Source organism: Cupressus sempervirens, chromosome 10 (assembly GCF_028749045.1).
Source record: "Cupressus sempervirens isolate cs-2001-9-10 chromosome 10, ASM2874904v1, whole genome shotgun sequence".
Lineage (NCBI taxonomy): Eukaryota > Viridiplantae > Streptophyta > Pinopsida > Cupressales > Cupressaceae > Cupressus > Cupressus sempervirens.
Window position 1 is genome coordinate 808091060 of NC_143127.1, and position 18514 is coordinate 808109573.

An 18514-nucleotide genomic window follows, 5' to 3' on the forward strand; every position below is an offset into this window, starting at 1 on the left:
TGTTTAGCTTTTACTTTGTTCCTGATTTATAATGAACTCGCTGGTTTGATCTTATTGTTTATTTGTCTCTTCATTGTTCACCGAGTGAGAATTCAACATACCCCAAATCTCTGGTCTCATGTTCCCTATATAAAGTTAAAACTATAAGCATTCAAAAGATAGCAAAAAGATTGTGTTGTTCTAGTTGATGTGATTGCTCATATAAATAAGAATTATAACTCTAATAGATTGACAAGGTAGTTATATCCATTCATACATAATGCTGCGTTTAGTGATCTTTGTTCACTTCAAATACGTTCATATTCTATATGCTCAAGCGATGAAAATATGAGTTAATACGAGCAGATGCCCATCTAAACCTCGTTCAAATATCTTTGATCACAAGTAGTCCTTAAAATACATTTGTTCTCGGTAGGATCTGCTTTGGAGCAATTCAAGGTACTTCCCTTCAGGCTTTCCAAGTCCCTTGAGATGAATGGCCTTTTGTTTACCAAGGTTACATACCAAATGTAAATAGACTCACCTGGATTTTTTACCAAAATGTGTTTAAAGCCCTACAAACTTATTTTGTGTGCACAAGTTATACAGCCAATCTGTACCATCTCGCGAATAGGCTGCTATGGACATCACCAAAAAGCCACAAGGTATATAAAGTTTCACAACATGGAATCAAAATATCAATGAATGTGACATTTTCTCGCCATTAAGGACGATCTATTTTGCTATCTTGTAATGCCTCGTCTTTGCCTTCTAGGTTGTACTGTATATACAGATATTCAGAGGGAAAATCTAGAAAAGCTAACAACCTCACATAACAACCTGCTCTAGCTCACATAACATCCTCGATAGTAATACAGCTTTGCTTCCGCCAAATGTGAGTCCCCTCGAAAATGAAAGAATGGACTTTTATCAAAATATTGATTTGTTCAACTTATGTTCTATTGCTACAGACTCTGGAGTGTAAACATAATGACAATATTTATATATATACATAAATAACAGTTGACATGGTGATTTTACGGACATGAATGTATGTACTTTCTACCAGTTGCACTGCTAAATATCTTGCCTACAAACAGGACAGGATCCATGTCTCATGAGCCATTTATCTACACACGACATGTGAAATGTATGATGGCATGAAGGCAGGCTCCTAGCAGTTTCTCCTTGTTGAAGGTCCTGACACAACAAAAAAGAAATAAATCAAGATATAAGCATTGTCATTTCTACGATATCATTAAGTACGATTCATGTATTTCCACTAAAAATCTAAGAAATAATACTTTAAAGCAAAGGTTAAAAGAAAAAAACTATATAAGACAAACCTGCAAACAAATGGTGCAACAAATGTTCTCCCCAGAAACATCCTTTTTATTTTCTTCAGTGATTAAATGTCGTGGAAGTTTCTCTAGGTAATCCCCAGATAACCCTTGCATTCCATCTTCTCCAAATATGTCATAAATCTCTTCATGACTCGACCCTGCAATTCTAACCTGTTAAGCAAATATCCCCCTGTTATCCATGAAAACAATATAAGCCAACAAAATTGAGGATAGTCACTTCAGCTAATGACATTTGAAAATATTTGTAATAAATAATTATTTATCACCCAGGATGAAGAAAAAACCTGCCAATGGTATGCAGTTAGCGTTGCTGGGCCAACCTGTTCTTGCACAAACCTTCCGTTCAGGAGTTCTTCTATGAAATCTGCCTACACAAGTATGATCATATCATCAAACAATTAAAATTGAGTGAATCAATATGTATATACAGCCAAAGCATAGTTGCTTTAATCGCCAAAACATCATGATTCATCAGAAATCACCACTGTTGCTGATTTTCAAATCACCAGATTTTTAAAATTAAAATTAATTAATCAACTGAAAAATGAGACGTGATCAATCACAAAAACATGTGCAAACCAAAAATCTTTAACCTTTTTTGCCTTCTTTTACTTATATTTTCTTTTTTTCAAGTGTAATTTTTTATCTTTTTTTTAATTAAATTTAACATGGCTGATTACTTTGCAAGTTTTCTCCAATTTAATATATCTTTTAACTTCTAGTTTGTCAAGTTACTCTAAAGATAAATTTTTACTAAAGTTCAAACATTAGAAGTTTTATGAACATAATTCTGAGAAAGCATCATGCAAAATTACATATAGATTGTATTTTATAAGTAGTTCTAGAGGTTGAACTACATCTTGATCGGACTACAAATGCATCCCTGGAGATGCAATCATATAACTTCCAAGGCCAATTTAACATACCACAACAAGAACTACACAAGTAAACTCAAAATGTGCTTAAAATCCATAGGTATTTATTTGCTGGTCTTGAACGACTTGGAACTCTTGAACGACTTGGAACTATATATATTACAAAAACCCTCCTTGACCCTACAAAGTCAGAAGTGTGGACAAGTTGCCTACTCTTGTTATTTGGTCCAAACCAGCTACAGTTATCCCAAAGAATTAATTAACCTAACTTTGTTTTCTGAAGGTTGTTGACCAGTCTTTGCCTTCAAGGAATGCAGAATGTTGTTTTGAGCACAATTGAAAACTCATTCTCGGCAGCTTCTCGTAGAGGCCCAGCCTCGGTGAAAACACAGAAACTTCTTGGCAAAAAAACTTGGCAACTTAAATAATTGCTTAAATTTAATAAGAAAAGCATATTTTTTGCAAACTGCAATGAGGAGATGCATGTAATGAGTCAGTAAATGAGTAAACAAAAGAATCAAGCTAAGTCTAGATATATTTAAATGCAAATGGGGTACAAAATGGCATCCTCATGTGAAATGCTTATGACTGGTAGCCTGAGGATCTAGTCCTCTTCCTAACAGTTTACATCTTCCTCTTCCCAGCTCCAATAAAAACTAGGGCATAAGTAGAGGGTCGAGTCCTAAAAGTCCACTGTGGTTGTGCCTCCTCGCTCGGCATGTCCAGTTGCGGGTCACTCCCCACCCTGGAAAATATTTGTATTACTCTAAAGCAATTTAAAGTACTTAGGAAATGTCATTATTGAGTTTCTACAAACCTAGATGGGGGAAAAAGGAGATAAACCAATGTTGCACTGCCTGACAGGAACAGGAGGATGGGGGGTGCCAGGGAGAGGGGGGAACTAAGTAATGTGGAAATAAGAACATCAACTTAGTCAACGTGATTTCTCCAATTTCTTTGTTTTTAAATTCAAATTCGTTGTGATTCCCCATCAATCGATGTGTTTGAACTCCCTTGGAAATCCACTCCAAATCAACTTAATCATTGCAAATGAACTTGCAATACCCTCGAAAGACATTTTCTGGTAGTGGTAGCTAAATAGCAAACTAAAACGTAAAGCATATAAAGACAATTGGAAAAAAAACAATGAGCATCCCCATTGGTAATATACACATTTTAGTTTTCTGTTTAGACGTTGCCTACTGTGGCTTGGACAGCACACAAGAAATGATAAGAAGCAAATAAAACATTTTGTTTGCATCAAAAGTCAATTATACAGTGGCAGCCAGAGAAAAAGGCTAGGACTCACCGAGTTTTTGAGTAAAAGTCAGAAATACTTAGCAGAAACTTCTTGTGAGAAAACTTCTTCTCGCTAAGAAGTCTGCGGCACCAACAGTTGACATTTTTTGCATTGTTTTCTAAAATAACTACTCAAGATTCGGTACTGATAATGCCAATTTTGGCTAGTAATCCTATCCTTAGTTACAACCTTCAGATGTAAAATGATAACACTGACAGTGAAGTGCCAATAATACCAAACCAACACAAAATACATGAATGTGTACAAAGAGTCGACCATGCACTCAAACTATAACAAAATCACGATCATAATTCTGTTAATAATCTCCTCACAAAATTGGCATATACATTAAGCGTGACCCATGCAAATCACAATGCCCTGGCCATAACTACCTAATGTTGATAATAGAATAATACCACCAACAGTATAGAATCTAGATTGCAACAAGTATTATAGGAAATATTGTGATAATTTAGACCCAAAAAAATCAACAAATTACACGTTGAGACAAATAAGTTTAGACATTGACAGAAGAGTAGATTAACTAGGAACTTTAACAAAGTTTTGATTACAACTCCACTCCCTCATCATTCACCCTTCAACCTAAATACGTGAATCCATATAAAAGAGCTCCTGAAAGTAACACAATTATAATAGCAGAATTAGGAATTTAAAAGCAAGAACCTAGTCCAAAATTGAAGCTACATTTTCCAGAAGCATCTTAACACAAAATTAAAAGGCTATAAAACACATTAAAGGAACTACTGCCAAAATATCCTGTGTAACAGAATGGTAAATATTACAAGAAAACATGCTAGAAATGAACTATTTCAAAGTTGATTCATTTTCTTACTGGCCATCTGTGTAAATCTGCTCTATTTCAGCCTACTACAGCAAGTTATTTTCCTCGGTAAAGCTACACAAAGCAATACCATTACTATGCCTTACAGTGAGCTGCTTCCATAGTTTTCCCCAATATGTATTTAAAAACCATACCATAAGCATAGCTGCACTCATAATGCTCAATTAACTGCTAAGTTTGATCACTACGTCAAAGCCCACTTGAACAAAATTTGATTAGTTTGCACAGTAAATGGAATGATCTGATTAGTAGACCCTGACTAAATATAGTCTCTATTTCAACCAGTTAGGATGGCTGTTTCCCCTATGCCCAACATTTGACTGCCTCTGTTATTTCTCCCAGAGTACACCAAGAAACCATACCAGCTGTTCCTCTACATATCAGTAAGTTCATGATATAATCTAATCAGAAGCTTTTGTCATGAGGCCAAATCTAAGGGATACGAAGTTTGAACAGTATGCAAGTTAAACGGAAAGATTCCCAGATAGGTTTCTGCCATGCGAATCTCATACACCAAATTGTACCAGGCTCAGTTGTGGCCGAAGACACAACATTTACCTTTGCTTACCATTGATGATGAGCTCCTGGATCTGGACCGCTCTGAATACCAATAAGCACGAGATGCTTCCAACACCTCAACAGAGAGAACAGCACCAGCCACAGCTCCTAATCCAGCACCACGAATAAGGCCACTGTCAGAGGCTCGGCCTGCTAATGCGCCTGTGACAGCTCCAGTAAAAGCTCCTGCTGCAAATGGAGACAAACTATAGATTTCAGAATAGTTTCTAGAATTCCATTGTTCAAATGCAATATATAATGCAATTATGACAGTTCACCAACAATGCAAATCTACCAATGGGGTTTGAATAGAAAAAGAAGACTAGATTCATAATCAAAGAAATCAAATTTGGCATGTTAGTTTTTTAGTTCATGTTGTTTGTCCATATAGGAAACTATTGAAACAAGTGAAAAAACCAAGGTTGCATGGGTACTCGTACCCACACCCCTGGTACTCGTACCCACCGAGTAACCACGTACCCAAGTACCGGGTACACGTATCCCACGTACCGGGTACTCGGTGGAGAGCATCATAGCTAAGGACCTTGATTAAGATTCTGATTTTGGTTTTTTATTTTTGTATTAGCTTGTTTATCAAACTTAATTCAATACCAAATCAGTTTGAAACTTTGGTACTCATTAACAATAAACTTTATCACTGTTCAAGTCATAAGTTTATCATTTGCAATATGTCACTGTTATATGATTTAGGATCCTCTTGTTCATGTTTAAAGTCTGCCTTCTTTGTTATGCATCTAAGCATTTATCATGTATTATTATTTCAAACATATAGCAAATCTGAAACTGAAAACAATACATTACATTTGCAAACTTTATCACTGTTCTTGTTTTGAAAAACCATTGTCATGACTCATAATTTCAGATTTTTTATAAATATAAAGGTATAATTTTTAAATAAGTTTGACATACCCAAGTACCTCCGTCCCCTATTATGAAAAATACTTTAAACATTAAACATTCAGCAATAGCATATATATATATATATATATATATATATATATTTCAAATTTCTTGTTTTGAATGCTCAATGTCACGACTCATGACATATATTTTGATTTTTATATTTTCTATAAAATATTAATAATATAGAAAAAATAGGCATACACACGTACCCCCGTCCCCTATTTTGAAAAATATGCGTACCCGTACCCGTTCCCGTACCCATCCCCGTTCCCGTACCCACGTACCCGTGCAACCTTGGAAAAAACCTACGCAATTTTTGTTTTTCGTTTTCATGCAGTTGAATATTTCTGACCAAACAAAAGCCATTTACTGTAACTTGGAATTGTGTTTGCAAGGGACTATTAAACTTAACATAAAACCCTATTTCATTTCTCCTGAACTTAATTAGTATGCATAACTATTCAGAGAATGGTATATCTTACATGCAACTTGAATCTTTGAGCATGTGTAATCATGGCCACCTCATAGACAAATTAGATACTCATTGAAGGAATGTCATATCAGATTCTTCTTGAAACATTCTTAGGAATGGCCTTCCACAAGAAACTCGGATGACTTTCATAAGGGTCACGATTAGTTGCAACCACCTAATTAGAAAATTTTGATAAATAAGCAGTGAAACATAGGGACACGCCCCCCACCAAAACCGGGCCGCACTGGAGACAGGGGGACGCCGTCTCAGCGTCTCTAGTGGCACCACTTGGAGCGCCACCTCCGCCAGAGACGGCGAGACATCCCCACATCCCTTGTGGGTGCGAGGGAACACCTGGTCTTCCAGAGGATGATCATTGATCATTCATTTGGCATTTTGATTTGGACTCTTGGAGACTTGTAGTTTTTGTTTGCATAATATATTTATTTTGATATCATGATTCATGGCACATGATACTTATTGTAATCATCTTTATGTCATGACTCGTATGATCATTGATTACATAGTAGATACTCATACTATTGATCTAATATATATTATAAATTTAAAATTATATAATTTGACACTTTCATTTGTTGATGTCCAATGTTCATCGTCTGGTCATGAATCATGATGTTCCAATTCAAAACTTCAATGCAATGTTCAATGTTTAAGTTTTTTATATTGTAGTACATCTTTTCATAACTAACATTTTAAGTACCATATGTATAGTATATAGACCCCTGCTCCCCTTGCCACCCCCCACCCCCCCCTCGTCCCCAAATCAAGGCCCCTCTGTCCCCCCATCTCATAAACTTGTCCCCCTGCCCCGCAGGGCGGTGTAACTGTCTAAATAAGCAAGGAAATAAGTAAATATTTATATGTAAAGAGGCACGGACCAAATTTTATTTAGCTACCCATCACAATACCCAATTTACTATTTACTGTCTTGCAACTTTCCAAAAATAATTCACCAGCTTGAAAGTTTTTTTAAGAGATAAAAGGAAAACTATTCACTCTTGTAACTCTCCTCTAGCTGATCAGAAATCTTATGCTCAAGTTGTGGCCAGAGTATGCACAAACTCTAACAAATACAATTCACCAACTTGGATCTTCTAAGAATTTATTTGCTGAAATCTAATTATTTGTATGGTACATGCAAAACTCTGTTAAAATGTTGTAAGACTGCATTTATAGGTTGCTAAATTGCTAGTTAATTTATTTGTCCTAAGTTACATTCAATGTGTCCCTGACCAAAATAGAGATGTCCACACCAAGAATTTAAAAACATTTCGGGGATGTTGTGAAGGGTTGATGTCCCCTCGCCTTCAACAATTTTGTTGTTGAAACCAAAAAATCCCCAAGAACGGTTGTGAAATTCCTAGAAATGGAAAGGGACATCAACCCACCGTCCCAAGGACAGCTATGGTCCGGGAAGTTTTCATTTCATCTTAAAAAACACACAAAATAAAATGAAAAGGGAGCCTTTATCTAAAAATAACACTACAAAAATTCAAAACCCTAAAAAAATTCATTTCTATCATTTTGGAAATTTGGAGGAAGAAACGCAACACAAAGCTATGAGAAACCAAGAGAAAGAAGGGAAGAGGTTTAGCAGACGGAAAAATTAGACCAAGTCTCCATTGTTTAAGATAAGTTCGTTATATTTTGTTTATTGTTACAAATTCTTTGCTTTTTATGTTTGTGTTAAAATTTCACAAACTTAGGAGAGTTTTTTTATTTGTTTGTATTCTATGTTTGCATTTGCAGCTATCATCTACCTTTTCAACCAACACAAACAATGTGCACTGGTAACAGCGAGGGTAAAGGGATCAAGAGATTGAAATTGAACAAGCATATCATTAAAGTTCTTAAAAGAGTGAGTGTTTGAAGGACACCTAGTTTAGACAACCCATTTTACAATATGCAACAGCCATATAAATTTGAAAAACAATCAAAGGGTGTAAGCACAGCTGTGTTATATTTGTGATAGAGGGTGTAGAGTAAGGCTATGCTATATTTTCGAGGAGCACAGAAGAAGCTACACAAGTTTACTCCTATCATTCAGAGATACCTTGTAAGGGGATAAAAGCATGGACTATTGGCGGAGTACTCTCCGAGTTGCAAAAACTGGCCGAGTTTTTTGGCTTGGCGAGTTTTTATGACTTTTATTGGGGCCAAAAATTCTGCAAGTTTTTGGCAAGAACTTGTTGAGATTTTTTGTTAAAAACTCAGTCGTAGATTTATAACAGCAGTTTAAGGCAAAAAAGGCCGAAATCAGTTTCATTTCTCATTTCTTCGCTTTTATTTTGCTGAGAGGAGGAAAGCCTTCCAAACACTTGCAAACTGATTTTGATCAATTTGAAGTGGACTTGAGGCAGGTTTGAAGCACATTTGCAACAGGTTTGGAGTGGAGTTTTTGAAGAGGATGACATCAATGATTTGAAGAGGCAGGCTATGGAGGAAGGCGTGGATTTGGTTTCACGTTGCATGACATTGAGTTGAATGAGTAGTCACTGCTAGTGCCAGGGAAAGCTAAAGACAGACCTATATCTAGGATTGAGGACAAGCCACTGACTGAGTTAGACATACAGAGCAAGAAGGCAATCATGGCCAATGCAGACTTCTAAGATTAGACCCTCTAGATCTACCTCTCCCTTTGTTGTTATTAGAACTAAGAAGAGGAAGATGTAATTGGAATTATGTATTTACTTTTAGTTTTACATAACTTATTTACTATTTTGCTTTTAGCCATGAGTCTTCCTCAAGAGAATGCGATTTTGTACCCACTTTGTGTTTAAATATATCTAGACTAAGCTTGTTTGTTTTGTGTTCTCATTTATTGACTCATTGGATGTATCTCCTCGTTGAATTTTGCAAAAAAAGACATTTATAATTTTTTTTAAAGCAATTTTTTAAGTTGTCGAGTTTTTGCTGAAAACTGGCCAAGTTTTCCCCAAATTTATTTTTCAGATCTTGGCAAGTTTCTGGCTTTGTCGAGTTTTCCAACTATGGATAAAAGTATGTAAAACCATAATATTTTATAATTGCAACAGCCATAGACATTTTGACAAATAGAAGTTGTGGAATGTAGCTGTGTTATATTTGCAAGGAGCATAGGAGCAACTACACAAGTTTACTCATACCATTCAGACATACTTTTCAAGGGTAAAAGTTGCGCATGGATGGCCAATGAGGTGTTTACAGCCTAATGGGTCATTGTATAGCAGTATAGTTGGTCATTATGTAGTGCTACTACTATTATCTAGAACTAGTAAGCCTAACAATCAAAGGAGGAGGAGGTCGCCACTAAGTGTTACAAGCATGTTAAGCACGCAATTACGAGATACCGCCAATAGTTTTGTTGCAAAACATTTATATGCTAACGGCATACCATTTCATGTGGCACGCTCGCTTATACATTCCACCTCAAGATCATAAGCTATGCACCTCACTCATTGATAAGGAGTATACCAAGGTAAGTATATTGTATAATGATGAGTTGAAGAAAAGTTTGGATAACCGATGGTTGCTCTACCATTATGGATGGATGAAGTGATGTTAAACAATGTCCACCCTTCGATGTCATTGTCACATGTGCAACAGGCTTTTACTATTTTAGAGTTATTGATTGTTAGGGGAAGCGGAAGGATGCAAGTTTCCAGTTTCAGATTTTAAAGGATACCATAAAAGAGGTTGGACCCTCTTATGTTGTACAAGAAGTGTCTGATTTGTTCGAGTATGGAAATGAGCTGGCTTAATGGTGGTATAGGGTGCTTACAAGCGCATCTTTTTAACTTAATGATGTGTTCACATGTTAAACAACACATTGAAAGACAATGGACAAATTAATTGGGTGAAGGTAGTGCTGTTTGGAGGTACTAAGATGTTCATTTGCAACCATCACACATTAATTGCTCTTATTAGGACTTTTTCAAGGAAGGAATTCCTCAAGCTTGTGGATACATGTAATGTCCATTCCCCAATTTTCCCTAAAATTGCAATTGCACAAGATTAGGGTTAGGGATTACCCTACATAGTGTTTCTTCAATTATGTGATCCCACAACATGAAATCTTGCAACATAATTAGGGTTCATGTAATCAAAATGTCATGATTAGATTTCTTTAAAAACAAACATAAAGAAATCAATTGTGTTAATTTCAACATTAGTCTGCCCCCCTCAAGCCCAGGAGTGAATACATTGTTCCCCCTTGGCCTCATAGGGCCCTTGCAATACATATGAGGAAGGTTACCCAATGCAGGGTCCTATCATCACTCTCCATCTTTGACCTCCTACCCTATGCCCAAAAGCGGATACATTGTTTTGTTAGTGTTGTGTCATGATATCAAGTAATTATTGGGTTTTGACTTATCTGTTTCCATATTGCAAACACAAGTGTTCCATGTTAGCGACATGACAATACCACATATGCTAGATGCTTTCGTTGGACAGGATGATTGAAGTGCAAGAGCCTCCACAACTCTTTCCTTATTTATATCACTACCTTAATAAATACAGATCACAGTCTTTAAACGTGACGAAACAACTAAGAGTTGACCAAGGGTGAAGTACCAATCAAAGCGCTTACAAAGGCAAGACAATACCTGTCATGCTTTGCCTAAGTACAAATTGTTAAGGTAAGATCGCTACCAATGTAATAGTATTGCTTGTAATTTTTGTGTTTTCCAAAGGCAGTGATCTCTCTTGCATTTATATCGAGAATGGCCAAGGAGAGACTCGCCAAGTACTCAAATGTTCATAAGGTATGTGCACATGTATCACTCTATGATACTTACCATAGGAACATTAAAATAGTGGCTTGTCCACGGATATTAAATCCACGATGATATATCTATACAATACACTCATAGATATCTATGTGATGATATCTATCTCTTAGTTCACTAATTTACAAAATAATATCTATCGTGATCTGCTTAGATATCAACCATATGACATCCATCATGATATAAGGTTAGACTATTGTAAGATTGTCACCTTACTAGTAACCATAAACAAACATCAATAAAAGATGGTTACCTTCCATGATGTTTCTACAAAGTCATGTAGTAACATGACATCCACCATGAACATTTCCAGAGGGCGAAACAAAGGCTTTCACCTCAAACTTCTTTCTCGCACAGAAGGATGCACTATAGTACATCTCAAGTAGTCAATGATGTTGAGTCTCCCTCTCAATAAGGGCCCTAGATTATAACACCAAACTTGTCTTCAATAATGTATAAACTTCAATTTGGCACAAGAATGGACCTTCATCTCATGAATCATAGTTATCTGACTACTATAGTTTCTTGATCACTAGAGAATCCATCTCGATATGTCTACTCCCTCTGAATCAATACAACCAAGATCATCAAAAGCTGACTGAAGCATATCCTCTATCTGCTCCCTATCTTTCCAAGGTTCTCTATAATGAAATGTTTGGCTCTGTCTTTATATAGAATAATACTCATGATCTCAATCATTAAAGATATTTTCTTCAAGAGCCTCACTTTATCTAGCATGATCATAAGATTGAGTTCTGCACAATGTTTGGTAACATGCCTAATATACCATTTTTCTTTTCCTGCAAGAACACCCCCGAAGACAAAGGAAAAGATCAAGGCAAATAGCTCTTATAGTACATATAGAAATACAAATAAGAGAGAGACTACAATGAGTAGATAAATGTAATACTTAGGGATAATAAATACTTATTGTACATCAACATCTTTGATACAAGTTGCTCCAACGAAGCTCCATATGCATCAAATCAGAAAATGCCTCTACATAGACATTTGTCAAACAATGGGAATAGAACATTGGTTATTATTCCCACTCACAATGTGGCATTCCCACTTTTATATCGTTGAACAATTTTGCATCACATCAAATATGACAATAGAAGCAATCAGGCTGAGCTTTCAGCTCTAGTCAACAAACACATCACTATCATAATCAAAGTCATTTCCAACTATTGCATCTTCTCAAGCTTTTACAGAAACTTGCCCAACTCTATATCCAGCATTCTATTGAAATTGGAAACATTTTATTCTAATCCATTTCCAATGACCTTTGCATGGACATTGCTCAACCTGTGCATTTATAACCTTCAAACTACAAAATGCTATAACACTAGCAAAGATTGATTTGTCAGGGAAAGATGCTTCTCCATGATCATTTTGAGCAACTCATAATTATAATGGAAATGATGTGATAGAGCTTTCTTTCTTCAAATAACTATATGAAGTTCTAGATAAATTTGTATGCAACATTTAGATATCCACAACAACAATATCCCTTGTTATTTTCCTTTAATTTATCACATAAGGATTTCTTCGTTTCATATCTCTTAATTATTGACTGGACCCAATTTCATTCACTAGATGTCCTTCATCTATGATATTAGCACAATATGTTCTCTGACTTCTGACATTAGAAGAGTTGAATATGTTTGTTGCTCAACCTTTCTTTAAGTTTTGTATTTACTAATCTGAGGATGATGTTTTCTTTTTTTACTGGTCCTTGCTCCTCTAATTTTCTGTTGTCATTTCCTTACAACTTCCTTTTAGGAAAATATGAATGTGTATAAATATTTCAATTGCATCCACAAACTGCAACAACTATTTTGGATAATTTTATGAAGTGTCAGTGTATTTGCTTCTCAAACTATCGTCATTTGAGAAATATCTCTTCGTAACTTATTCATGGTATGAATTCTGCGATTCCAAGATCTCATAATCCTCATTGACCCTTATGTTGATATCTATGTCTTATATCTCAATAATACTCTTTCTATCTTTTGCATTCCTCTGTTCTGAAGTACTTTGTTGTATTCCCAAGTTGTTACACTTGTTTGGCATAGCGTATAGATTTGATTGGTGTTTGAGCCAAGCCCTTACTGAGTATCAAATAGTTCATGTGTGATCAATAGTTTGGTAGTTGTTTGCAAGCAACTGAGTACAGGTACCCTCTCATGCTTTCACCATTCATCCTTCATTAAATAAACAGTCTCTTCAAATTGTGACAGTACTTTGTACATGTGCTAAATCATTTTCAAGGCACATCAAATACCGGCACCAAACTTTATTGAAATGAACTCGCCATTTCTATTAACCTCCGTAACATTTCTAATCTAGTAATCGATGCGTAGGAGGTTTGGCTAGTATTTCTAAGACGGTGATTGCCTCTCCTCAGATTCCTGTATTACTCAGATATATGATCGCGGGAGTATATCTTTAATGCCCTCTTAAACTATATGCGGCTTTGAAGATAAAATATCTCAAAGAGGTCTGACTTCTATCGTTGATTATAAGATTCGATAAGATCACAAATAAGACTTCTCTTTGATTTCCTCGATCCACCCAATGTCTTCACATTGATATAATAATGTGGATATTATGTTTCAACATTAATTGCATATGTAACGATATCCTTTGAACTTTATCAAACAGACTGTCGATAATGTAGAAGCGGCACCAAATGATAAACATTGGTTCTCATTAATACTCTACTACATCATTCCATAACTATATGCAAAGAGGAGTATTTAAAAGCATAAAACTATCATTGAGAGAAGATCATATCCAACAATCATCCTTGAGATTTTAAGGTAAATCATTTCAGTGTTCATTCTGCCAAAACATCAAATAACCCCACACTCAAATGCACAATAACCCCATTAATATGAATCTGCCTGTGAAAATAATTCCTCTGCGATTGTTACCTGCTCTGAAACCATGTTAAGGTAAGATTGTTGCCAATGTAATAGTACTGCCTATAATTTTTGTGTTTTCCAAAGGCAGCAATCTCTCTTGCATTTATATTGAGGACGAGCCACGGAGAAACATGTCCCTTCATGGGACATGTCTATTCATTATTATGTGATTAATATGTTACCAATAATTTATGACTCTGTGTGTGTGTGTGTGTGTATATATATATATATATATCTCATATCTCATATATACAAAATATATATATGTATCTTCAATAGTTTTGACTCAAAGAATTTATCCAACAAAAGCTACAAAAACATCAACACAAACAAAACATTAGAGGTTGACTATATAAGATGATCGACTATATTAAGGGAAAATCAAGTCTAAAAAAATGAATTAGATAACATCTACGCCAACTATATCAAAAGGCCAACTCATGTAAAGGGAATTGCCTAAATAAATATAATCTAATCCAGTTTAAGGAGGGACAGAAAATATGCTCTATGGCAATTGACGAAACCTTCCAAGCCAGTGAAATTAATGAAGTCTTAATAAGATAAGATGAGATAAGATAGATTTATTAATGTCCAACGAGAGACCAACAAGGGTCTAAGGGACTAAAAGTTTACAAACAAGGGAAACCACCCACAGCAGGGACACCAAACAGTGCCCACAAAAGAACAAAGCAACAAAGAAGCCAAAGGAAGACACCAAAGAAAAGGACTAGGGTTCCTTCCTTGGCCGAAAGAAGTTCAACACCGAAGGATATGGAAAAGGGCAACCAAGGGTCCTAGAACGTCTCTGAATGTTGCCCGTTGAGGAGTGTCGCTGTCCGGTGAGTCCAGATCAGGGTCTCACTGATCTTAAGTGGCTGGGAGCAGGAGTGCAGAATTGTTGCTTCATGCCCCTGGAGGGGGACATGGGTGCATAAAAGTCAGTGATACGCAAACCTAAAGCCTGGTGTTGAGGAAAAATTATCTTTCCCTTAATAAAATAAAATATTACATATTGAGAAAAAATTATCTTTCCTTGATAAAGACTAATAATTGAAACAATCTGCTCATCATTCGATCATTTCAATATAGCAGCATGCTAGTCTCCAGCATTCCAAGAGCAACAAATATGTGTGTGTATTGCATAGTTTTTAAGGAAACACATAAGCCATGGTCGAAGTCATTTCTAAACATGCTTTCTCATCATAAAAAATTTCATTACAAATGGTCAGTAATTGTGAACTCTCCTGATTAATCTTTTTCAACAGTCATTCTTGCTCTGCAATGGAAAAGATAGATGTACATTAATACTTTATAGTCACAGGTTTGTGGCTTTCAGCTCTGGTAAAGTATCAGAATGCATAATGATCACACAAATAAATGACAAAAATGAATAAACAATGCCCAGTCTCATCCATAAAGGCCAAAAAAAATGTGAAGGTAAAGGTTATGCAACAAACTCCTTCATAAGTAAAATACTTCAAATCCTATGTCAAATAATATTCATTCTAATTCCTCGGATTAGGACTACTAACATTCTTAAGTGTTATAGTTCTGATATTGCAAACTCACTTCATGTAATGAATATCACTGCACTCTGAAACAACACTACAAATATTTGTTCCAAAGATGCACATGTCAACCAAGCTAAAACAACTAAAACCTTCATGTTGGGTGACATAGCATCCAATGCTCACTTAGACGAGCCTAAAGTAAATGAGATTAAGACATCTGATTATAGATTAAAGGAATTCCACCTTTATTAAGATGAAAATAAAATATGAATATGAGTGCTTTGCATAACTTAATCTATAGGACCTTAATCCAAAAAGTGTCAGATCCTTAGAGAACAATAAGGTGTCTTAAAAACAAAACCACAACTTAAAATTCACTTGCATGCATGTCTTTAGAAAAAGATTATGTCAAGCTATTGAAATATCACTTGACGCATTTTTTGAATGAATTTGTGATTTAAGGGGAACAAGCACAACTTCTAGAATGAAAATTCTTGTCACCTTTTACGAACATTAATTTAAAGTTGGGTATGCTACGCTAGTATAGATATTTGAAATACATCTTTCTAAAAACAGTGAAAAATATTAGTCTAGGGTTATTTAACTTTCCAAATATTTAAATTTTGTTCCAGAATCTAATTTATTACATTGCATTTAGGAATTATTTTATTTATATAGGTAAATAATAAGCTATTTCTATTTCCCTATGAACATGGATAGGTTAATAATAAGTTGTTTCTATTTCCCTATGAACATGGATTGGAGGAGAGGTTGAAGGTTTTGCAGGGAAGATTTTAGTGGAGGAAGGTCAAACAATGGAGGTTGAAGGAACAGTAGAAGAGGAGGTGCTCTCCCTTGGTCTCCTCCGCAACAGGCTTGGGACCCTCCAAAAAGGGTCTTGGGTCACGAAGGAGGAAATCATTTTGGCAAAGAGTCGGAGAGGCCAAATGGCTCAAAATGGGGAGATGTTAGGGTTTTCAGTGGTAGCAGCTAGACAACAAAAGGTGACGGCAAACAAACTTGGATCCCCAAACGACAAGATAAAACAAAAGATGCTAGATTCTAAACCAAAGACTATAGACGCAAGGGTTGCAAATATTCAAATAGAATTGGACACTTGGAAAGACAACATCAGAGTTTAGAAACAAACGCTCTTCTTTCTGAAATGGGGTGGTGAATGGCTAGCATATCCACGAGTTCCCAAATGGATTAACAATTGTAGTGAGCATTTTATTCTTAAATCCTTAATGAATGAGTTTTTTCTAGCGAAAGTGTAACATCCACTCATACTGGGTCTTAACTAACAACTAGTCATATCAAAGAATACAATTAATACTTCATATTCATAGGAAGATAGTTATAAAAAATATGTTCATGTTAATGAGATTAATGGTTACAAACAGTTAAACAGAAATTTTATAACTAACAATAGAAAACACCATCAATGAATTTAACACGGAATTTAAAATCTACATACCGTAGAATTCAAAATCAAAATCCATCTAGGGATGCTTCTGCAAAACCCAGGTTAGTCCATAAATATCGCTTAGGAACAAATAGCTATAGCACTTTATCGAAATGGCAAATACTATCAATTACCACTATATCATTGAGGGCATCAAATACCATTGTATCAATTATGGCATCAAATACCATTGTATCTTTTAGGGCATCAAATACCATTGTATCATTTAGGGCATCAAATACCACTGTATCAATTAGGGCATCAAATACCATTATATCATTTAGGGCATCAAATACTACTGTATCAATTAGGGCATTAAATACTATTGTATCATTTAAGGCATCAAATACCACTGTATCATCCCTTCTCCTTCCATTGCTAACTATGGCATTAACATATAGTTAGAAGATACACTCTGATTCATTATTCACATAAATGAAAGACTGAAATAACAATCCATCAGATAACCCTATCTCTTGCATAAAGATATATTCCATGTTCAGTTGGAAGATCGACTGATCTAATCGGTTACCAATTACATTGACAAAAAAGTTGCTTTCATTAAAGGAAATAACTAAATTGATGATATAAACCAATCCATCATATCTTTTACTTGTATAAATATCATAAAAGTAAAATACTTGTTACCAACAAATGTTTGAATGCATAACTTATCTTGTCTGGTGCATGTCCTGACATCTTTTTCTGGTGCATGTCCATCAATCGTGCCATGATGTAAATATATAATATTCCTAAGGTTCAATGAGTTGCAGCCTTTCCTTGCTCGCTCAAGGTAACAATTACAAGATCATCGGTTTCAAGCTACCGAGATTTTAAAAGAAAGAATAGAAAGGTGGCACCAAGTGTACTTGGTCGTCTCACAAGGAGAAATATAAGTTGAATTTATTAAAGAGCTCCATTGAAAAACATATATATATATATATATATAATTTTTAAATGATTCCATCATATTATTATTGTATCTAAAATCACACTCATTAAAATACGTATAACTATATACATGCATAGTACAAAGAATATGGTTTATTATAACATCATATATTCTTGATGTATGCACATGTATATATATTTACATATATTAATAAGTACGAACTATAGATATTACTTTAATATCCTGGTGGTATCATATATTTATATGTGTGTGTATATATATAGGTGATGATAAAATAAAAATGGAGACGACATGTAATTATCCTAACTTAATTCAATTAAAAATCTGGGTCTTGGCTAGAGGAAATTTGGTCAAACGCTTGGCACGTAATCTTGATATTATATTTTGATGTTGCTTGTAAATAATTTGAATCCAGTTTGTATAACTCTATGATTACGAAACCCATAAGTAATAAGATAATCTCAAAGAATGATGTTACTATATTTTATTAAATCCCAGATCACAACAAATTCATGCAATGTTTAACTATCATGCTTAATGTGAAACATTTACTGAAAGGGTTCTTCAACCA

At 35.1% G+C, this 18514-nt stretch overlaps 1 protein-coding gene across 2 annotated transcripts in view; it reads right to left on the reverse strand.

Annotated features, from left to right (window-relative positions):
• Positions 1-346: 346 nt before the first annotated feature.
• Positions 347-18514, reverse strand: part of LOC149536394 (NEP1-interacting protein-like 2) — a 73233-nt gene continuing 55065 nt past the window's right edge. The window contains exons 2-5 of one of the 2 annotated variants that reach the window (XM_089804125.1): positions 4939-5127; positions 1628-1707; positions 1326-1493; positions 347-1179 (exon numbers count right to left, since the gene is read on the reverse strand). In XM_089804125.1, the coding sequence (XP_089660251.1) occupies positions 1057-1179; positions 1326-1493; positions 1628-1707; positions 4939-5127 (560 nt within the window). In that variant the 3' untranslated portion in view covers positions 347-1056. Of the gene's footprint in view, positions 1180-1325; positions 1494-1627; positions 1712-4938; positions 5128-18514 lie in introns of both variants that reach the window. The other variant, XM_089804126.1, reaches the window with a different exon arrangement.